Raw genomic sequence first — 24,487 nt, 5'->3', positions numbered from 1 at the left:
TTTGGCTTCCCAAGATTCCTATAAAAATAAAAATATAAGATTATTGATCAATTCATTCAATTTCTATATGAAAACTAGCTGGATCCTATCAGATGCAGTCATATAAACTGATGATCTTGCTAGTAAAATGTTATTTGTAACACTAAGTAATATTAGAAGTTGCTCTTACAGTACTCAGAAATGCTATGTTTCTTCTGGATCTATAGTTCGTGGCTGCCTCAAACTCATGAGATAAACCAGGCTGGCCTCAAACTCAAGACATCTGCATGCTTTTGCCTCCTGAACCTGGGTTTACAGCCATGTACCACCATGCCCAGCTCTAACTTGATATAATTTTTAAAGTTGTTACCATCCTATCTGAATGGCTATTAGCATATATGAATATTTAGTATTATGAACTGAAAAAGTCTGAAATAAAATTATCAAAAATTAAAAAAGGAAATTTATCTATCATTATTCAACAATATGAATGCTCATTATTATTCAGGATTTGGTGGTGACTAGGAAACATCATTACTATTAATAACACAATTTCTTTTTGATCAAATTGCTTCTACAATGAGAAAGAGAGGTATGAATAGACAAAGTGGGGAACAACTCCAAGATCTTACTGAGAACCTCTAAATCTGTGACTCACAGCGGCCCAGGCAGCCATACTTTCCTTGGTGTTCAAAGGGTTGCATACAGATTCTCCCTCCTGACTCTTTAAAAACTTCCCTGCTGAAGGTGAGGCTACTCCCAACATAAAAACTAGATGGATACTACCAACCCTGTCCAATCTGAGAGTCATATATATAATCTTATATTTTTAAGCCCATATTTAAAAAAAAATATGAGGGCTGAAGCTATAGCTCAGTGGTAGACTACTTGCCTAGCACAAAAGAGAGTTGGGCTCAGTCCTCAGTGCTGAAAAAAAAAAAAAGAAGTTAATTTTAATATTCAATGTAATAGATCAAACATGTAATTTTATTACCTAATCAATAAAAATTAATGAAATATTTTACACCCTAAATCTTTTAAGTCTGGTACATTTTTTATACTTTGCACATATCTCACTCAGTTTTGATGCTCATTACTAAATAGTTTGAAATGTAGTCCTGTAAAAATGAAGTAGTGCTAAGCAGTGGTGTCATACACCTTTAATTCCAGCACTTGAGAGGCAGAGAGAGGCAGGCAGATGGATCTCTGTGAGCTCGAGGACAGCCTAGTCTACAAAGTGAGTTTCAGGACAGCCAGGGCTGTTGCACAGAGAAACCCTGTCTTGAAACAAACAAACAAAAAAATCAACCAAACAAAAATGTAATCCCAGCTGTAATCTCAGCACTTGGGGAGGCAGAGGCAGGTGGATATCTATGAGTTCAAGGTCAGCCCAGTCTACAAATCAAGTCTAGGACAGCCAAGGCTACACAGAGAGACCTTGTCCCAAAAAAAAAAAAAAAAAAAAATCCCACAAAAAAAACTGATATGTGGGTATATATATATATATATATATATATATATATATATATATATATATATATATAATGAGAGAATATTTTACACTCCTTCCATTTTATATTTGAATTAAGTAAAATTCAAAACTTTTCATTACACCCAGCTAAATTCAAGTGTTTGATGGTTACATATGGCTAGTGGCTACGGTATTAATTAGTGTAGGGTCAGATTATAAAGAACTGGGCAGAGGGGCTGGAGAGATGGCTCAACAGTTAAGAGCACTCACTGTTCTTCCAGAGAACCCAGGTTCCATTCTCAACACTCACATAGTGTTACAAACATCTAATTCCAGTCCCAGGGAATTCAGTGCCTTCTTCTGGCCTCTGAGGACATCAGGAATACATGTGGTGTAATACAAACACATGCAAGCAAAATGTGTGTGTGTGTGTGTGTGTGTGTGTGTGTATGTATGTAAAGAGATGGAGGGAGGGAGGAGGGGGGAGAGAGAGAGAAATAACTAGGTAAAGGATAGAGCCTATATAACAACATATACTCTATCTCAAAACTAACACCAACCAAACGACCAAACCAACCAACCAACAACAAAAAAAGAGACACAAGAAATAATGATTAGTTTTACAATTATTTCTTATCTTTTGCTTCCTTCCTCTGTCTTTCTTCTGGAAAAACAAAAAACAAAACAAAACAAAAAACAAAACAAAACAAAAAAAAACCTGAACAGTCACTAAGCTTCTGAAATGGAGTGGGGCAGGGCTAGCTGGATTCAGTGTAGGACACACCGGAATACAGAATTTTGTGGCACATTTTCCATGAGCTAAGTTTTACTCAATAGTGACTTTCAAATAATGTTTTTAAGTTGAAACCATAGGTAAATAAGAAAACCCAAACTTCACATATCAGAATACTTCATCTAAGACTTGAGAAGACAGGAAAAGGGCATGTTTGAAATTCCCAAATAGAGATTAACTGACGTTAATAAGGGCTGAAAGAAAGTTGTGGAGTGAAGCTTAAGGACAGCCTGGTCGAACACCACTTTGCGGAATCTCTTTAACTTAGCTCTTTGTCTAGATGCACCAAAGAACAAGGGTTGTGCTGTAAGAGGACAGAAATAAAGGGCAAATTAAAATTTGCCCATTTCTCATGAGAAAGCGAGAATAAGAGAAACTATGCCCAATGCATCATGTGTAGTCATTTTCCCCAAACTGACACATTCCATCCTAGAGGGAAGCTGCTCCACACTCAGGATGCAAACAAAACAAGGATTAGAAAAATAAACAACTCACAACATTCACCAACCCCCTCGCCAAGGTTATAAGGCGGTAAGGACTGCTAGGGAGAGCCGTCTTTCCATTCAGCTTTCCCAGTCATCATCCATGCTGGGGGTGGGCTTTTCGGTGATGCAGCCCGGGTCACCCACGCCTGTCAGTAAGCCCTCAGCCATACCTCTGTCCGTAACCCCGGTGAACTCGTGGTTCACCCAACTCGGACTTGGGCGGCATCCCTACTTGGATCTGTCATTGATTCCCCGTCTGGGGTGAGTAGATGCTGGTTTGCACCTCTCAAGAAAAAGCCTCACAACATGAGGTTAAAAACCCTCAACTCACTTGTATACACATTCTACCCAACATTGGAAAACCCGTAGCAAATTTAATAATAGACGAAGTCTGGGTTTGTGAGGTTTGGGGAGGTTCCTTTTTTGTTTGTTTGTTTTGTTTTTGTTGTTTGTTTTTGTAAGTACACCCGAGTTTTGTTAAGCATCCGAAGAAAGTTCTCTCCGGGGGTAGTAGAAAGGACATCGGGAAGACATAACAGAATAATAACAGAAATAGTTTTTCTGTATGAAAAACTGACAGAAATGGTTTTTCTGTCTGAAAACCTAACAGCCAATCCTTGGCGAGTGAGGACAGGTAAGGCAACAGAACTTCCGCACATTTGGGGAAATCGGCCAAGGACGTCGCGATGCGACACCGCAGCTCAGAACTCAATCGGCCGGTGGGGCCCGGGGTGGGGCCGCGGGGCCCGGGACAGAGCCGCGGAGCCTCGGTCCCCACCGTGCACCTCGCGCCTCCCGCCGGGCGTCCTCCTCGGCCCGCAGGGGCTCTCTCCTGTCGGCCCGCGCAGCCAGCTCCCGTCCCCGCCTCCGGGATGCCCGCCCGCGTCCCGGCCTCGGAGCTAGCGTGGCCCACGCTCGAGGCCGCGAGGGCGCGGGGATGCGGGCCGAGGGCGGCGGGGCGGGGGCGCCCTGGCCCCTTCCCGCAGGACCGCGGGGGGCGGGAGGAGGGCACAGGCGCCGGCGGCCGACACTCGGGACCCGCCACCAGGCCCGACCGCCCGCTGCGGACGAAGGTACCTGCGCAGGCCGGCTAAGAGCGCGCGGCCCGCAGCCTCCGCCTCAGCGCTCTACCTCAGGCGGTTGCGCGCCGCTCGGCCGCCGCAGGCAGCGACACCCGCCCCCCAGCCGCAGGCCGCCGGTCCGGAGCGCGCGGCCGCGGGAGCCAATCAGGGCGTGGGGACGGCGAGGGCGGGGCTGGCGCCGTCGCCCCGCCCCCGCGCCGAGCCGGGAGCCTCTGCCTGTTGCCGTTATTTCGCTCCGAGGACCGGCTCTCGGTGGGGCTGCGCTTTCCCGCGAACGCTGTCCGTGTGCAGGCCCCGGGTGGCCCGCCGTCCCCGCTTCCGGCGTCTCTGCGCGCGCCTCGCACCTGGGAGCGTGAGAGGGCTGCCGCGCCGGAACAGTGTGTGCATGAGGGTGTAAAAGGAGGAAGGGCCCGCCCAAGGTAGTCCCAAAGCTGCGACTGAAGTGGCTTTTAGCGAGGAGAGGGCAACCGTCTCCCGTTCATAGCTCTAAATACTCCTCGTCAGCCTTCAAGAGAAGTCTGGGGTGTAGCAGCCGCTTAATAGACGCTGCCGGCCTCATCCCTCTAAAGCAGAATCAGCCCTTCCTGTTGACATACCACATCCGTTTCTCCAGGCTGCTGGTCTTTTATGTCGTACTGACTGCATATTCCAGAAACAAGAGAACACATTTATTTAAAAGCATTTTTTAGCCTTGCCTATTTGTGGTACTTACTAGCAATTAGCTCCTCGGTCAGCAACTCTGAACATCGAGTGCATCTTATAATTACACTAAAAATCACCTTCCAAAAAATCACTCTGAGAATTCAAGAGTGATTTTTCCTGGGGGAGGAAGGCCTTTGGTCCTTAAGTGGATAAATATGTCAGGAAAATCTTTCGGGAAGTGGCCGCTCCATTCTTCGTTCCTCTGGCTTTTCTTGGGGATCATTCCCTGTTGTTTTTTTTTTTTTCCTTTGTTTCTGGGGTGCCAGGGATTCCTGTGATCACTAACTTCCAGCCATTAGTATAAAATGTTGGTTTAATGAGCGATGGATATACAGCACATGAACAGCAGTATGCTGTGAAATAGACGAAGACAGACACAGAAATAACTACAGAATACACCGAGTCTTTTCCATGAGAGGTATAGAAAGTTTATACACATACACAGAAACTTCTGAGTCAGGACATTGTGTAGTCAAAGCTGGCCTCCACTCCATCCATAGGTAGCAGATAACTCTGAACTAACTTCATCTCTCAAGTGTGCCTCCATGTCTGACCTTGCTCCTTTATCATATTATATTTTTGTATTAAGGTCAATTTGTTAAAATAAGCGTATTGAGGAAGTAATTTATTGCTAATACTTTGGCCTAAAGGGTTATATAACCCGTGAGGCCTTCAGGAATGTTCTCACTCCTGTACTTTTTAAACTATTTTTGTGCATAATGTGAATGCACTAGAGAATTTGAGTTCTGATTTGAAGTCAGTACTTTTTTTTACCAGCAGTATAAACGTAAGCAGCTGATACATCAGTATGGCTCAGTAAACACATATGTGGGATACCTCCTACTGTGTCATCCTGTGACAAACGTCATACAGGTAAACTAGTAGTGGACAGCTACATAGAAACCATTGTTTCCTCCCTCTCACATCTGAGATTTGGCTATGACTCAGTTTTAAAGCAAGTCTCTGAGGGATGGAGAGATGGTTAAGGGCAATGGCTGCTCCTCCAGAGGATCCAGGTTCAATTCCCAGCACTTACATGCAGTTCCAAAAAAATCCAGCCACCTCTTTTGGACTCTCTGGGTACCAGTGACATACATGTGGTATACATACATGAAAGTAAACAAAGTCATGTATTAAGTCCTTTCCTGTTTTTGTTTTTGAGATGGGGTTTCTCTGTGTAGCCTTGGCTATCCTGGAGAACTTGCTCTGCAGACCAGACTGGCTTTGAACTCAGAATCCACAATCTTTTCCCAGACTAAACTATGTAATTTTGTTTTCTTAAACATGTCTGAAACATTTCCCTTTTAAAAACTAATTAAACCAAGCATATAATATGCTCTCTTCACTATTTAAAGCTCCTGCTGATGTGAATGCTTCAAATCCAGGTTACATCAATGAGCCTGAGTTGTTTGCTACAAGCAGGAATGGGAACAGGGCCACAGCAGTGTTGTGAGTCTTTTGAGTGTCCAGAATGATCCGGTGCTTATGGAGCCTCTTACCACTTTGGATCACACATCCTGTGAGCTCAGTGACATAAGTGGGAACAGCTGTTTGGAGATTGCTGTGCAACTCTTGAATCCTTACAGCATTTTGGCAGTTCTCATTTAGGTAAATTTGTTAACCAGTTTTTGTGTTCACATAAAACTTTACATGAAGAAAATCTTATAACTATTTTAAGAGAATATTTACAAAGAACAAATGTAACTGTAGGTTGAAACGTGACAAGAATGTAAGTAGGCATCACCTATCAAAAATTTCGGTTCTACAGATTTTTATGTGGGTGTGCCTGAGTGAGTTTAACTGCACAGCCCATGTGCAGGTGTCAGGAAAAGCCAGAAGAGGGCATGAGAGTCCCAGAACTCGAGTAACAGGTGTTGTCTCATATTAGTTCTGGGAACCCAGCTTGGGTCCTCTGCAAGTAGCCACTGAGCCATCGTTCCAGATCCACTTCCCAAATTTTTATCCCAGAAAGACTCCCAATACTGTTTAGATTCCACATACTCCTCTTCCTTCTACCACTGCAGTTTCTTATAGGTAAGCATAGGTGACTTTTTGCCCATTCCCTTTTCTATTTCTTTGGCATCCTCAAGTGCCAAGAATGGTAACCATGTTCATGAAAATACCCGGCCCCCACTACTGGGAAACAGAAGCTGTGCCTTTTTTGGGGAACTTTGTATTGAAACCAAGCATCCAGCCTGGATAACTGTTCATTTAGCACAAAGATAAAAATAATAAAATCTACCTTTCTGTATAGTTTCTTCCACAATACCATTTTGTTCCTTATTGAAAATATTTGTTGGTTTTTCTCCATATCTTCTTGAACCCATGACACAATCCTTATTTTGCAAATGAGGCAACAACCTCTCTGCTTTCAAGTCTTGTTTAAAAAGCTTATATACTGATAGATGCTGTGTAAGTTTACCATTCCCCCCAAAGTATGTGAAGTGGCTCACTACAAAGACAATACAAGAATGAAGACTGCAGAAATTGAGGCAAAAAAAAAAAAAAAAAAAAGTCCGTTTGACTTTGAATATGTAAATTTCCCAATGTGCCTGTAATGAGCCAGTTGCAGAACCTTCAAGTAACTGAGCACTCAAGACTTCTTGTATTTACCCTTATTATATACAAACCTGCCCTTTTAAGATTGTGATCATGCACACACCACAGCCAGAAGACACCAGGCCATGGCCCTTCTGTAGCTTTCCTGGGAAGAGAAGCTGTGTGGCAACTAATTTACAGTCTAAAGCAGTACCTGGCTGTCACATTTGCTTTCTTGATCTAAATCACCTGGTGTGAAACTTCCTGTCACCTTATAAAAGCATGTAAGAGGGAGGTATCTCCTTTGTTGGGGGGGGGGGGGATTTCTATGCAGCTGTCTCCCTACCCTTCACAAGGTGGCTTCCCTTCCCCCTCTCAAGCATCCTGAAGCTCCTACTAGATATAAAGGGGGTGGGGTGGGGTGTCTCTTTCCCTTTAAGGCCTGTATGTAATTTTTAATGTACTGTTTTTTTTTTTTTTTTTTTTTTTTTTTTTTTTTTTTTTTTTTTTTTTTGGTGTTTTGAGAGATAGGGTGGTTTCTCTATGTAGCCTTAGCTCTGGCTTTGAACTCATAGATTCACCTCCCTCTGCCTCCCAAGTGCTGGAATTAAAGGTGTGTGCTGCCACCACCTGGCTGTATCCTTTCTCTTTCCCTCCTTAGGCAAGATCATGACCTTGAGGACGGTTCTAATAAACCACATTTCTAAAAAAATTACGTGTCAGCTATAAGCAGCCTTGTGAGTGCTCGGAGTTGAACCCAGATCCTCTTCATCTAGTGAACATGTGATTTTTTTTTTAATGAGACAGGTCTCAATGTGTAGACCAGGCTTCAAATTCATAGCTCCACCTGTCTGCCTCACCAGTCCTGGGGTTAAAGGCAGCCTGTATTTTATTTTTTGTCTTTGTGACTGTCAATCAACTGGTAAAGTAATCTGTGACATCACTGCTTAGGAGTACATGATGTACCGAGTACTTGTATATGAGACACTGTTAAGTAGGTTTAAGAGATCTGAATAATTTTTCAACATGGTAAAAAAAAGCTATCCTTTAACAAACAGTATTAATTTGCTTTTTCTCCTTAGTTTTAATTCAAATGAATGTTTACAAAAATCCAGTCTAGAAGATATGGATTAATGTGGATTAACTGATATTGAGATTAAGGCTCCTTTTCCTGAGCTACCTTAAAATATTGACTACTTAGAGATAACATCTAAAATCCTACTAGCAATTGTTTATAATCCAGTAAGGAAGATGTCAAATCAAATCACATTAAATAAAAGCATGTGTGAGCTAATGGAACGCAGCTACAGCTTAGGAACACTTTCAGTCCTCACTGGACAACAACACAAACACAGAATAATCACTCAGACTTTGTATCAATTAGACAACTTTTACTAAATGAGAAAACTACATTTAAAATGTGCTTTAAACAAATGGAATTAGAAAAAAAAAAAAGACATATGCATTTTAAAGAACTTTTGCACTGTGCTGAAAATCAAATGTTTCTTGCAGTAATACAATGCGCCAATCCATAAAATGTTAAGAGTTCTCAATTTAACATTTTCAAAGACAATATAAGGTTTCACACCTATGGTTACACATAAGGGCATTATATAAATATTATGTCCATCCCCATGAAGCTTACAAATTTGACAATACTCAATAAAAGACTTTAGAATCACATCCAATAGTGTCACAGCCAAAGAATCACAAATCTGTGTCTGTTGTTAAGTCCTCCTTCTAAAATCTCTGTTGACTTTGCTACTCCTTGACATTTGTTAATGCTAACCCTTAAAAAAAAGAGAACAGGAAAAGAAATGGCTGCAATAAACTCTTGATCATGTACAGAAATTATTGCTACTATACTTCACTACAAAGCATGTCTATACATATCATGACCTTTGATTATGAAAACGCAGAGTAAAAATCTTTAGTGACATAGCCTTACAGTCAAAAACAACATTCACATGGCAATTTTTAGACAGTGAAGCACCCGATACTCAGAGCCGACAAATGTCCCACTGACCAGCGTTCATTTAAATACATCCTTCACATAGAGAGGGAAAGAGGAGCGCCAGCTTTCCAAGGCTTGTCAAAAAAAGGATTCTCATGTCCTGTGGATCTAAAAACAAAACAAAACAAAAAACAACAACAAAAACCCCAAAAAAACAAAACCAATGCAGGTGAGGGTAATACCAGAAAGTTAAGCATGCCAAAAGGTGTTTCGTGCGAATTAAAACCTAAAGCCAAGGTACCACATAATCACATTACCAACTAGTTTTGGGTAATACTATATGAGCCTTATCTTAAATGAAATGCTACTGCACAATAGAGCATCAATAAATTAAAAATTAGAGTGCACAAATCCAAATCAGTGGCAATTTTGTAAAAAGCAAAATATTCATTATCAGCTGCAAAGTCTGCCCAGTCAAACTGTTTGATTAAAATCATTGGGTCAGATAGTTTGTGTATTTTTAAAACCTATCAACCTCTAAAATTCCTTTTTACTATAATGAGGCGTAAGTTTTCTTAGTAAGATCAAACAGTTACTTAAGTAGGTAAGTGAAGGAAAATAATAGTTGGTGAATGTCTTTAAAGCTCTTCCCATATTTCATTTTTTAAAAATGTTTAGGGAAAAACAGGGAAAGTAGTTGCCATTATTCTAGCAAAAACAAACAAAACAAAACAAGCCCAAAATAATTAAACAACCAAGCAACACTAAAACCACATTACACAGATGGATCATCATGCTTTCATCTGGATAACTACCACAGCTAGTTTAACTGGGATGCTTTTCAACTTTAAAAATTGTGATATGAGAAGATATAACTTTAATGGATACTTTTGAATTTGGATTTAACTTTGTTGAATATTATAACAGTATACTTATTACAATACAGTGTAGCACATCTTTCTATTAGAAAAAAATTTAAGATCCTTTACCCGTCTCCTTAAGTTAAAGGTGTGACATCATAAAGGGTGTCGAATGGCTGGATGGTTTTACAGTGCACACTTATATATTATGAAGTATGTCCTTAACAAATCTGATGGTTTCTTTACATAATTCCTTTCTTCACCTTTTCTTCGGTGGATTAGCTGTTCGAGGTGGAGTGACAGGACGTCCAGAATTCAGTCCACCATACTGGTACTTAGCTTTCTTTTCAGATGGTTTCAATATCTTGAAATAAATATTTTGAAATAAACATAAATATCTTGAAATAAAAAACTATTAATATTATTCTGTGTTAAAGTCCAGTGAAAATACAAAAATAGCTCAGCAACATTCCACAAATACTTCTTAGATTGGCACAGCAGCTCAATGAGTGCTCACCATGAAGAAGCACCTGGGTCCACTCTCCAGTGCCACCAAGGAACACTTACGACTTAAATTCTCCTTACATCTGAGTAACAAAAGCTGGATACACAGCCTCAGTAACTGCTGAGCCCTTAAGTTTAAGTTAAAATTTTCTCCATTGATTCACCTCATTAGAGAGGAAAAAACACTGGTCTGAATAATAATAATAATAATAATAATAATAATAATAATAATAACAGCAGCAGCAACAACAACAACAAACAACAACCCTAGATTTTCATCTTAATTCAGACCACTCCTGGTTTTCTGAGCCAGTTTGTCAGTATAGTCAGACTGGCCTCAAAACTCCTGGCAATCCTTCTGCCTCAACATTTTGAGTGCTAAGATTACAGGCATAAATCCACAGACATTTACTTTATTTTTCATATGCAAATAGGTGTTCAAATTTTTTTATGGTATTTTCTGTATCATAATGTTTTACTTTTTCCCCAAGACAGAGCTTCTCTGTGCAGTCCTGGCTGTCCAGAAACTCACTCAGTAGACCAGGAGATCTGCCTCCCTTTGTTTCACTGTCATCCTGGCTGGCTTTGAACTCAGAAAACTGACTGTCTCTGTTTTCTGAGTGCTGGGATTAAAGGTATATGTAGCCACACCCTGCAAAAACACTTGTTACTTTTATTACACTCATTACTACGAGTACAAATAATTTTACTTGTTAGAAACAGAAAATATCATTTAGCAAGGCCAAAAAAATGTTTGTATAGTGGATTTTTTTTAAATTATTAATTTTATGTGCACTTGTGTTTCACCTACATTTTTATCTGTGTGAGGGTGTCAGATCCTGCCGGCTCTGGTGGCACAGGCCGGTAGGATTTGTTGAAGGAGGGTGTCAGATCCCCTGCAACTGGAGTTACAGACAGTGTTCTTAACCTCTGAGCCATCTCTCCAGCCCTATATAGTGTTTCTTAAAACCACTCTGCATAATAGAGTGTCCCATAAAAGAAATATATTAATCCAACACCTCTATGACAACTGCTGAAAAGACAAGAACTAGTTAGTACCCTTACAATAAAATGAGGAAACCAACCATTTAGCATTCATTTGTAGTTGATGGATGTGTTTAATACAACAAAGGGAAAGAGCTCTGGAAGCCTTGATAATACTTAAAAAGTCGGTTCCACACAGCAGTGGGCTTCAATCAATTAGTTCACTTAGAACTAATATTAAAGGGAAAATATTCAAAAAGTTTCTGGATTGAACATGTATGAACATTTTTTGTTTCTTCTCTAAATAACATGATTCTTGTTTTGTTTTGTTTTTTGTTTCTCTGTCCTCAAAACTCAGAGATCTACCCGCCTCTGCTTTCCAAGAGTGCTGGGATTAAATGAATGGGCCAACAAAGTCAAGCCAAAAATGTGATTATTATTTAAAGAGCATATATACTATACTAGGCATTGTAAACAATTCAGAGATTATTTAAGCCACACAGAAGGGAAGGTATATTTGGGTTATATGTAAATGTTATGCCATTTTATACAAAGAATTTATGCTTCCTCAAATGTCGGTAATAAAAATTCTGAATGTAATAACCCAGTGTGTAGCTTTTTTTCAGCCAGTGAATAAGAACAGTTTGTACAAGCAGCACAACAAAGCAAGAGCCAGTCCTTTAAAATGTGCATGTTTCTATAAGGTGCTTAAGATTATTAGAAATTTCCCTTCTTAGGTAAACACTGTATTTTATTTTCATCTAAGTTTAAAATTCTTCCCCAATGACTATCTCATACACTAATCTTGAAAAAAAAAAAAAATATATATATATATATAGATATAGATATACTGCATTCTTTCTTTTCTGTGTAGGAGATACCTGTGTATGAAAAAAAAAGGTCAGCCAATGCTGGTCTTCCTCAACTGCTTCTCCACTTTGTTGTGGCTTTTTTTTTGGGGGGGGGGGGGCAAGGGGATAAAAGGGTAGTCAGTGAACCTGAAGTCCATTAATTGGCTACAGCAGCTAGCCAGCAAACTCCTGGTGTGCTCCTGTGTCCACCTCCTTAGCCTGAAATTACAGGCACATGCCACTGCTGTATGGGTACTGGAGAACCAAACTAAGGTCCTCATGTTTATATGACAAGCACTTTACTCACTGAGTTATCATCCCAGCTTGTCATTCTCTCTCTCTCTCTCTCTTTCTCCTTTTTTGTTTTTTTTTAAGACAGGGTTTCTCTGTGTGGCCCTGGCTGTCCTGGACTTGCTTTACAGATCAGGCTGGCCTTGAACTCACAGAAATCTGCCTGCCTCTGCCTCCCAGAGTGCTGGGATTACAGGTGTGTGTCACCATGACTGGTGCCATTCACATTCTTATTAGCTATACACCATCCAGTACATAGCAAAAGAATTAACACTTTAAATATCTGGAATAAGAATGACTGGTTTAACCTAAAGTTTTCTGACACTCTAGTCAGATATATATATAGTCCCCAAACAAGAAAATTCATGATTAACAATGGAAAGTTTTAGTGAGTCTAAATGGTAATCACTTTTTTCTTTCTTTCCTTTTTTTTTGAGGGTTTCTTCCATTATTGTATTGGGGATTGAACCGAAGGCCTTTATTGTGGTAAGGAAGCATTTTACCACTGAACTGTATCTGTAACCCCGAATGGTAATAAATTCTGAATTAAATTGATTTTTAACACACTCTGCTCTGACAACGGTATCAGTGAATGTCTAGGCAGGTGGTATATGCCTATTATCCTAATATTCAGGAGGGAGAGGCAGGAAGACTGCGAGTGCAAGTTCAAGGTCAGCCTGGGCTATATGGGGAGGTCCTGCCTCAAGAAAAAAAGAAAAGGAAGGAGGAGGAGAGGCGTAGCAGCAGCGAGAGGGTGGATGGTCACGTCTTGAGCCTCACCTGGAAGGAGCACATCAGCGTCTCATCCACGCTCATCATGCCGCCAGCATTGTCAAACTCACCACAGTAATTTGGGGCAGAGAATAAGGTCACCAATTGTCGTTTAGCGAAGAATTCATACCCATCTTCCACCACCTGTCAAAGGACACAACACCCATTAACGGGTAATTCTTAACCATATATGCTAATGCAGATTAACGAAGCAAGGACCACAAGAAACCCTCCTATCTCAAGTGGCAACACCCCGACTCTCTTCCCAAAAATGGCTAAGAAAAGAAAATAAAACAAACCTTCCCATTTGCACATACTATCACACGCATACTTTTTTAAGCCCACAAAACCGAAACCAAAAAATTATTAATTATTATTAACTGGTCATTCTACTTTTATGCAGATAGGTGTTTTGCCTGCATCTAAGTCTGTATACCACTTGTATGCCTGGTGTTGGATGCCAGAAGGTACCTGACTCCCTGGTACTGACCTTTTGGATGGTTTTGAGCTGCACACGGGTGTTGGGACTCAAGCCCGGCTCCTCTGGAATAATAGCCAGTGCTCTTAATCACTGAGCCATCTCTGCATATTACCTTTCAGATATCAGTTTATGTATTTGAATACCTGGTCCTCGGAAGGTGGCACTGTTGGGAAGTATTAGGTGTGGCCTTGCTGGGGTTTGAGGTTTCAAAAGCCTACACAACATTCCCAGTTCTCTCTGCCTGGTGGCAGCTGCCTCAGAATGGAAGCTCTCAGCTATTACTCCAGAGCATGCCTGCCTGCCGCCATACTCCATACCATGATGGTCCCAGACTCTAGCTCCCTGAAGCTGAGAGCTCAAAATTAAATGCTTTCTTTTATAAGTTGTCTTGGTCATTGTGTCTCTTCACAGCCACAGAACAGTAACTAAGACACAAGGGAGGAGGGATTATCTACCTTCCTATCTATGAACACAAGCGTGTGAAATTAACAATAAAATGTCCAAGAGTCTTATACGCATACCTGATGAGCTCGACAAATCAAGTCTAAATCATGACGATTCAGAAATTTACTGACTACATCAGCTCCAAAAGTAAAAGAAACACCACGATCGTTTTCTCCCCAGCCTTGTACATCCTTATCTGGGTCAGACCACAGTAAATCACAAAGCAAACCTTTAGGAAACAGAAAAAAAAAAAAAAAAAAAAAAAAACAATGAAATAGAATAAGAAAACACAGAATATATCACAGTTCATATGCTTTCTTACACTTTAATAATTATCCCTTGTCCCTAGGTACTCCACTAAACCAATCTTTGTTAAAGCAACCATACAGGTATAAGCTTGCCTGGCTTCCTAAGGCAGCACTTTGATGAACTCTGCATACAGGAGTATGTTGTGACACACTCCAGTATAATATGTGTAAGCCTTTGTTTAGTTTCACGCTATCATTTCCAGTATAGTCAGCTTATCCATTCCTTCCAATTACACTACTGAGCTATTTATTTATCATTAAGCCTTTAATGATAATCAACACATTACAACTTTTAAATAAGACTTTGTATCTATCAGGGCTAGTACTCTCCTTTGTTTGTTTTGTTTTTTCCATTCAGTATTGTCCTGATCACTTTGGATTCTTTGTTAACTGTTTTCAGGGATGATACAAAGTTTCTGAATGACTTTTAAGCATGTCAACATTTTACATAAACCAATTAACTAAACTTCTGTATATACGAACCTGTATCGGGGACATCAGTGGGTCTCATAATTCTCCGAATCTGTTCCATAGACTGTAGGTCTGGTGACAGCCCTATATTTATAAAGAGATGGACTTGATATCTAGGAAAATATTATAATTGTGTTGTCTTCTCTATATTTCTACCAAGGAAATAAATCATTTTACTTCAAGAGACTCCAAGGAGGAACTGCACTATTTTCTTTGCCTTTATCCTTCATGAGAACACACTTGATTACAACCCTTCCTACTACTTTTGTACTTTCATGACCACCAGATCTTAAAGCACTTTTACTTTCAAGTTACCTCTCTTGGTCCCATAACCTTTCTCCTTATCCTCCCTCAACATGCTCATTATCTGCAAAAACGTGTAATAAACTATTAATCAGAAGGAGACAAAAAAAAAAAAAGCAAAAGAATATACTCTATAATCTTTAAAGTAGAACATACATATATTATTTCTCTAGTAGGTAAGTTAAGTATCATCACAAGAAATGAAGCTAAATACACATATTCCAAACTGCCATATTCCTATTTCAACTACACTAATTCCCAAGAACTACAACTCCTGAAATGTCTACTTTCTATGGAAAACATTTCAACTAATAGAGTGATTTATATTGTCAGAATGAACTGTCACATCTGAAGTCTAACCACCCACCTTTTCAGCATTTTCCACTTTAAAGCTTCCCATAAAATACTACCATATATGATACTGAGAAATCAACTTTCTTATATTTCATTAAATTTATTCCCTATATGATTATTCCCAATATTGTTATTAAATTGTTTCATAAGTGTGTGCAAGTGTGTGTACATGTGAGCCAGATTCTCACTATGAAACCTTGGCTGGCACGGTCCTTGGTACATAGACCTTGGTACATAGATCAGGATGGCCTTAACTCACAGAAATCCATTGCCTCTGTCTTCTGAGGGTAAGAATAAGTGTGTGTTTGCCTTGCCTCTACCTTGGATTAAGGAAGATTACCTCACTGGCCTGGAGTGCACTGATAAACTAAAACTAGGCTGGTTTTTGCATGAGTTCTAAGGATTGAATTCAGGTCACTGGGCTTTCATGGCAAGCACTTTACCAAAACCTTCCTTAACTTTCAAGAGACTTTCGTGTGTGTGTGTGTGTGTGTGTGTGTGTGTGTGTGTGTGTGTGTATGTGTGTGTGTGTGTGTGTGTAATATCACATAAAAGTTGAATGCATATTCTCAAGTGAGTTCTAATGTATGTGAACTTACAAAAACTTTACCTGGACTAAATGTTCATAGTGATTACACATTTGGGGCTCTTCAGAAAATCCCCCAGCCATTAGTCATGGCCATTTATGACCCTCAGAGCATGAATCAGACACTGAAAGGCACTGCCATAAAGCTGTGTACTGAGGCTGAAGACGCTTTTGATCCAAATTCTGCTCTCTATATTCTTTTTTTGTTTTTTTCGAGACAGGGTTTCTTTGTGTAGCCCTGGCTGTCCTGGACTTATTTTGTAGACCAGGCTAGTCTCAAACTCACAGAGATTCACCTGCTTCTGCCTCTCTGAGTGCTGCACCCAGCTCTAATATCTATATTCTTATGTCCTCATTTCCTAACATGTTGATATACTGCACAAAACTTAAAAGTCATATGAATATTAAATTGTGTTTAGAGTTTGATAAAAGGTTTTTATTACAGACAGAAAGGTAATTGGCCTCTCATATTCTGAGTAATGGCAAAGTACCTTTTTATCAAAATTTGAGGCATGGGCTAGATCCCAGCTCCACAGAACATTACCCAAACAGTCAACCATGCTTAACTGAGGCAAAGTGAAACTGCTTCTTAAACCACTTAGTTATTTTGAGATGCTTCTGCCCTGGCCCTCTGAATCCTGGGATTACAGGTGTATATATAGACCATTCTTAGATAAGGTATTCTTTAAGGACCAATGTTAAATTTTCATTATTAATAATCACAAATTTTTAATTACTGAAGGATGTTGTAGGCATGCTTACGGTAGTTTTTGTTTATTCACAGCATGCATTTGCTTTTGCTTGAGATAGGGTCTTCCTAAGCGGCCCTGCCTGGCTTGAAATGTGCTACGTCAGGCTGGCTTTTAGTTGCTGTACACCTCCTGCCACATTCAGCTTTCCCACAGCATTTTAATTATTACTGGTCTCTTCTAAATAGCAAACTTATTACTCTACCTCCATGACAACAGAAGATTTTCTCATCCACAATGGCAGCTATAGGCAGACAGTTAAAACAATCAGTGAACGTCTTCCACAATTTAATATTAAATCTTCGTTTGCCTATAAAAAGCATAGAGAATTAAAGAATCAATAACTGTTTTAATTAGTTAACTTAAAGCCAGAATATGTTTTAATTTTCTTCTGTTTGCTTAGTCAGCACTTTTTTCTGTCCATGAATAAGCTATGTTCAGTTTCATGTGCTGGAGATATAGCTCATGTTTGAGTACTTATCCAGCATGTGGGTTTATCGCTACACTTAATTTTTTTTTTTTTTTTGCTTGTCATATTTCTAAAAGGGAAATAAAACATTTAATACCTTCTGTAGAGTAGCAAACACTTCAAAGACTGTACTGTTTTATGAAACAAATACAAACAACTAACTTTTTCTTATAAATCACTGTAGTACCGTATTTTTATCTAATAGGGCATTTAACTAACTTCTCTCCATTCGATATATTTTCCTAGCCAAGTAAGCACACAACAGTGAAAGCGGCACCTCTAGGGCTGGTCCATGCTAACTTAATGCACTGAGTAATGAAGTATACACCTACTGCCAGAGGAGGAATGCTTCCAAGCACCTAAGTGGTATTCACGTTAGAGCAAATTACAACTTGGCACTGCAGCAAGTGAAAAGACGCAAGGCTGTAATTTTCTCATAGCTCAGCTACAGCAGACAGCTTCCACAAAAGAGTTACCTGATTTTCCTGATTTGGCATTAAGTTCAACTACCAAGCCAGAAAAGGGATGAAAGTCACAACTATTAATTTCCTGTTTTTATGTCCAAGCCTACCTTTTAATGAGTAAGTGTAACTTAGAGACTGTTTACAAGCTGTTTTCCCACACATTGTTCCATCTGATGTCCTTTCCACCCTTAGGGACATGCCTCACTTTATCTTCTAAAAACATAACAATATAAGTCATTTCTGTTATAGCTAAGATGGCTAGTCTGATGTACTTTAACGTACTTTCTCTGTACAAGTCTGAGTTAATTCAGATCACAAGAATGTTATGAAAAAATCAAATACAGAATCATTACCATTATAAATTTGCCTTCAGAATCACCACATTCCAATGTTAGAAGTGACTGACATGTATGTATGTATGTATGTGTATAAACAACACATTCATAAACATTTGTTATATCATTACAGGAATTAAGAAGCTATGAGTTTGATGAAGACTCTACCATATTTAAGAAAGAAAAAAGTAAAAGAAAAAAAGGAAAAAGTAGATTCTAATGGATAATTTAGCAGTCAAAAATAAATTCAATTAGGAAACTACTAAAAATGACTCCCAACTGTAAATACTCTTACTCCCATATTCAACCTAATGAAACTGAAAATCCAAATGCAGGGTAATGACACTGGGAAGACTGCTACACACCAGCAAATCAGATTTCCTACTGATTACAAGAGCACAGCATAACAAAGATAAGCCGAGGACTCAGTAACCTAATTCTCTTGATATACCAACAGATTAAAATCCTAAAAGTGGATTTTGACTTTTATTTAGCATTTTATTTGTGTGTATATATGTGTACCTACTTGCCTCTGAATATGAACCATATGCATGAAGTGATTGCCAAGGGTATACAGAGAATGGAATCCCCTGAAACAGTACTTAAAGACAGTTTTGAGTCTCCTGATGTAGGTGCTGGAAACCAAACCCAAGTCCTCTGGAAGAGCAGTGGCTGCTACATGCTGAGCCATTTCTCTAGTGTCCATCTGTTAGGTATAAAAAAAAAGAACCAGCTGCAAGCTGTTCTTTAATCTCCAAATGCATGCCATGATACCATGCATGCAGTGTGCCTGCCACACACACGAATTAATGAATAAAAGAATAAATGTAAAAAGCAAACTACCAAACAGCAGAAAAACCATTGTCTGTAGTGACCTGTGTTTGCTGCACTTGGATAGCTTACTAGGTAAACTAGTAAGAGGACCTCCTTCAGAAAACTAAGCTGTAGCCAATCTGAAACATGACCAAGAAAAGAAGACACTCCCCCCCCCCAAAAAAAATCAATCTGACATCTTTCCGAGCCATTGTCTGAGGCCATATTAAAAAAAAAAAAACCTCACAGCTCCTGAAAATGAAGAAAACTGACAATAACAACCCACTTACACTCATCGTAGAATCCATAAATGCGATTGATGCTAGCACACTCATGGTTCCCTCTTAGAAGGAAGAAGTTCTCCGGGTATTTGATTTTGTAAGCCAATAGCAGACAGATGGTTTCCAAAGACTGCTTTCCTCTATCCACATAATCTCCTAAGAAAAGATAGTTGGCTTCTGGTGGAAAACCTCCATATTCAAATAGTCTCAGTAAATCTGTATACTGTCCATGAATATCGCCTAAAACCAAAAGAAGTCAGGTTAGAAAAAGTTATTAGTTTTATGCAGCTTCTATGATTCAAAACCCAAAGATTTAGCAAGGCTGTGACGGAATCCCTACCCTATAGAAACTGAGATGATAAACAATATTGTTGTACATCACAAAAATTTCAGGCAATTTCCTATAAAATAGACAATTTGTGGATACTCTTATTAGCTGGTAGCTGAACTTAAATCATATTGTTATACCAAATATGAACTAAAATACATAAAGATAATGTTTTATCACCTTTAAGTTGTTGCTATATTAAATAGTACCTGAAGGAGTACTTGCATGAAATACAATCACTGACCTAAAATGGTTTGACTTAAAAGAAGTCACAGTGCTCACGACCATGTTCAACATTAGTTTTTTAAATGTATTTTGGGGCTTATGATATGTTTCACCTTAATGTTTACTAAGATGTAACACCTTAAACCCAGGAGACCCTGTACTTTAGTAAGTTTTAGATCATCTATAAACTAAATTTCTTTATTTATAATCCTAAGAGACTGAACATTTCAAGTTTCAAACTGCTTTTGCCTTAAGGGTGATCCTTCAAGCAGACTAATCACCATTTACTTTGCTACTATTTATCTGCTGAGTACTGTACAAAGCCACACATGACCTAATAAACCCCACAGAGAACAAGGTTACAAAGAACTTAGAAAGTACACCAAGTCTATAGTACCCTGAATCGAACCATAATGATTCTGTAATAGCCCCTAACACGAGGAGGCCCTACACACTGGAATAAGTAGGCAGCAATTTGCAGCCTGGACACCAGGGAGCCCTTGCACATGCAGTTCCTGTGCAAGAACAAGCTACCTACTTCTCACAACTCAACCTACATGACCAACCCTACTGCATTGCCCCTATGACTTTCACCCAAATCTGTCACTACTTAGGAGCCCTTGCCCAGACCTGCTTCTCTGACACGATCCTAGAAGCCTGATCCTTGAGGCCCTTTAGGCTGTGGAGGCTGGGAGATACACCTAGCCCTGCTACCCTGCAGCCCCAGCTGGGGACATCATAGAACTCTTGAGCGTTGATGGGCAGTGTCCTTCCCCACCTTGTTCCCAAATACAGAAAAACAACCCCAGACAGGGATGAGGTTCTCCTCCAAGCCAAGTGTATGTGTGTGTGCCTGCATGCATGGGCACCAGGGCCTGCCCCAGACAGAAGGATACTGAGCTCAGCACCCTTGGGTGGGAGGGGTAGCAGCCTAAGAAAGGACAGTTAACACCCCATTAGCAAATAAACATTCCTGAGTAGTTAAAAAAATAAAAAAGACATCAAACATCAAGTTACAAGTTAGATTACATAGAAACAAGTAAAACCAATTTTTGCCATATGCATTTTTGCACATGGCAAACTACCGTTTGAGCAAAAGCTGTCCAAAGTACATAGAAGTGTTTTAACAAGCGCTCTAAGCACTACAAAGAATATCTGCATTACCAAATGAAAAGCCACTTGGGAGATACTGAGACCACTTCCTTATGTGAACTACAGAAAAGCAATACTTTCTTTTCTTTTCTTTTTTGGTTTTTCGAGACAGGGTTTTTCTGTGTAATCTTTACTATTCTGGACTCTGTAGACCAGGCTGGCCTCGAATTCACAAAGATCCACCTGTCTCTGCCTCCCAGAGTGCTGGGATTACAGGCGTGTGCCACCACACCCCACAAGAAGTGTTACTTTCTATACAATGCTTTTTCTTGTTATAACTTGATCATTCAATTTAAAGTTTTAGGTTTCTGTCTTGCATAAAAACCACTATATCTCATAAAAGAACAAACACTAATTATAAAGAAGTATCTTGAAAATTACTAAAAGCTAGAAAACCATGGATACTGCCTCACAGACATAAAGAGTCTGTAACTATTTTTCTTTTTTGTTTTGTTTTCTGAGGTAAGCTTTCTCTGTGTAGCCCTGGCTATCCTGGAACTCAGCGATCTTCCTGCCTCTGACTTCCAAGTGCTGGAATGAAAGGCACCACCACAGCCTGGTCCTGCAACTTTTTTCTAAGCAGTGTTCTAGAATGGCAATTTCCACATCCTTAAAAAGCACTAAATATCTTTGTCATTTTTTATTTGTAATCTGATGAGTGAGGGACATGTTTTAAACTGCATTCCACTGATTTTAGAATCCCCTAAGATCTGCCCATTTTTCTTAACATACTGTTCTCTTTATTTCTGGGAACACTTTATCCATTACAGACAGCAACCTTTGACCTTCTGTAATGTAGCAAATATTTCTGTTGCTTCTAACCTGTCATTAGTATGAATTCTAACCCTTAATAAAACCTATTGTTTAATTCAAATTTAGAAGTTTTCTCTAAATCACCCTCAATATATATATTAGAAGAAAATGTGCTCTAGAAAACTTGTTTCTAACTACCCATTTACATACCACAAATCTTCAGTGGTGCTTCCAATTCCAAAAGAATAGGCTGGCTGAGAAAGATTTCACGAGACTTGATACACAACCCTCGGACTTCTGCTTCAGTCATCTGCACAATCTTTCCAGGACGACATCCTCGTACTGATGAAGCAATGAGGAAACTGATCAGTTTTTCAAAATTATCCACAATATAAAAAGGCTTTAAAACAACTATAGTCATATTTTGAAGACCAGAAACTTCATACATGGACTGAGTTACATGGCTAACAGTGAGTTTATTTTATGAAGTGTGGCACTAATTTCCATTGTTGCTGGTTTCTGCGGATACTCCTCAAATCTGCATAATTAAATGTAGTCTTCCGTGTTTTCCTGCGACCTGAACGAGCTAGTAGCCCAATATACTTAACCGATTTCAAGACTAGCGTCTCTGAAGGCCTGGCCTACTCCAGCAAATCAAGCCATGCACTGGTCTGGAAACAGAGCAGCATCACTAAGAGGCAGTGGCCATGAAGAAAGGGGAATGAAAGCCAGCTGTGGTGATGCACACCTGTGATCAGCACTCAGGGAGGAAGAGGTAGGTGGATTCAAGGCCAGCCTGGCCTACAAAGTGAATCCAGGACAGCCAAGGCTACACAGAGAAACCCTGCCTTGGAAAACCAAAAACCAAACCAAAAACAAAAACAGAAAGGGCGATTAAGTGACTGAGCTTTAAATAGTTCCATCAAGTAGAGGTAGCACCAAGGCTTGCCAACCACACTTCTAGTTGCTGATTAAAAGAAACACCAAAACATGCCATATTATTATACACCCCCCCCCATACTTCTCCTTTATAAATTAAACCCTTCTTTCCTTCAACTGCTATAATTCCTTTGTCAGATTTAAACAGGCTTAAAAAGGCTGGGCAGTGGTGGTGCACGCCTTTAATCTCAGCACTTAGGAGACAGAGGCAGATGGATTACTGAGTTTTAGGACAGCCTGGTCTACAGAGTAAGTTTCAAAGGTACAGAGAAACCCTGTCTCGTTCCAAAGGGCAGGCTCTCATACATTAAAAATGTATATTCTGGGGGCTGGAGAGATGGCTCAGTGGTAAAGAGCACTGTCTACTCTTCCAAAGGACCCTGGTTCAATTCTCAGCACCCACATGGCAGCTCACAACTGTCTGTAACCCCAATTCTAAGGGATCTGACACCTTCACACTAATGCACATAAAATAATTTTTAAAAATGTATATTCTGTGACCATATTAACACCAAAATGCAAGAGGTAAGATGATACAATGTTATACAAACATTCTTTGAAAAATATGCCAGCTAATAAGACTATCTTAAAAACAAAAGGACCTAATTTAAATCCCCAGAACCCATGCTAAAAATCAGCGTGAGGTAATCCCAGCACTGGGGAGGCAGAAGCAGGCGGGAAAGGAGCTCCCTGGCCAGCCAGCCTAACTTACTTAGAAAAACCCAAGTATGGCCCACACCTGTAACCTGAGCACTCAGGTAAAGCTGTGTTAGGTTTGTATAAGAAAAGAAGTTTTGCTGATTGTTTCTTTGAATTGCAAAGGTGAATAATTCTGGACCAGAAGAGGCTGTCTCAAAAGAAAAAAAAATAAATAAATAAAGTGGAGGGTAATTTAAGGGATGATATCAGAGGCTGTCTTCTGTCCTCCACACATGCATACACATACCCTGGATCAGATGTGTTTGAACAAGGACAGACACACACACATGCATGCACACACAGCTACCCTTGAAATTCAAAGTAACATTCTGGAAACTTTGCTTCAATATAGCAACAATATGGCACTGGTTTGTTTTCATAAGACAAGATCTCATGCAGTCCAGGCTGACTCTGAACTCACTCTGTGCAGGACATGGCCTTGAACTCTGATCCTCTTGCTTCTGCCTCCCAGCAGCTCGGCTAACAAGCATCATCACCACACCTGGTTTTGACATTAGGAATTTGTTTGCTAGTACTTTATTTTTCTTACTGTCTCACTGTGTAGCTCTGGCCGACCTTGAATTCACAGATATCCACTTGCCTCTGTCTCCCAAGTATTGGAATTAAAGGTATGCGCCACCATGCTTGGTTGGGCATTAGTTTTAAATTGGGAAGCTTTCAATTTTAAGGGGGAAAGTATTTGCCTTGAAAGATTAATGGTCTCTGGCTGAATAAATGCAGATAAAAATGACTGCTTAGAAATCATCAATTCAGCTGAAAGCCCACTGTGTATCAGTTGTTAAAGACAGCAGCAATGCAGTCACAAAAACATTTAAAGTTTAAAGTTGGCACAAAGACGTATGCTTGAGGTGAAAGGATCCTAAATTCAAAGTTACCCTAAACAACATGAAATGTGACATTACAGGATTCTCATGTTGCTGCCTATTTAAAACTTGATGGACCTTTTCCCATCTCTTAATGGTGTTTCAATGAAAACCTCTTTAATGAACATAAATCTTAAAATAATTTCAACTACGTTAATCTTGTCTTTCACTTGTTACAGCTTTT

At 39.6% G+C, this 24,487-nt stretch overlaps 1 protein-coding gene across 1 annotated transcript in view; it reads right to left on the bottom strand.

The window, feature by feature from the left end:
- Window positions 1–8,420: 8,420 nt before the first annotated feature.
- Ppp1cb (protein phosphatase 1 catalytic subunit beta) overlaps window positions 8,421–24,487 on the bottom strand; it is a 29,545-nt gene continuing 13,478 nt past the window's right edge. The window contains exons 2-8 of the mRNA XM_055627201.1: window positions 21,992–22,123; window positions 19,333–19,563; window positions 17,167–17,271; window positions 14,982–15,053; window positions 14,268–14,419; window positions 13,275–13,409; window positions 8,421–10,228 (exon numbers count right to left, since the gene is read on the bottom strand). Coding sequence (XP_055483176.1) covers window positions 10,124–10,228; window positions 13,275–13,409; window positions 14,268–14,419; window positions 14,982–15,053; window positions 17,167–17,271; window positions 19,333–19,563; window positions 21,992–22,123 — 932 coding nt within the window. The 3' untranslated portion in view covers window positions 8,421–10,123. The remainder of the gene's footprint in view (window positions 10,229–13,274; window positions 13,410–14,267; window positions 14,420–14,981; window positions 15,054–17,166; window positions 17,272–19,332; window positions 19,564–21,991; window positions 22,124–24,487) is intronic.

This window comes from Psammomys obesus, unplaced genomic scaffold (genome assembly GCF_907164565.1).
Source record: "Psammomys obesus unplaced genomic scaffold, mPsaObe1.curated_primary_1811, whole genome shotgun sequence".
Taxonomy (NCBI): Eukaryota; Metazoa; Chordata; class Mammalia; order Rodentia; family Muridae; genus Psammomys; species Psammomys obesus.
Note: the sequence above shows the minus strand (reverse complement) of the source record. Positions and strands in the feature narration are given on the sequence as shown.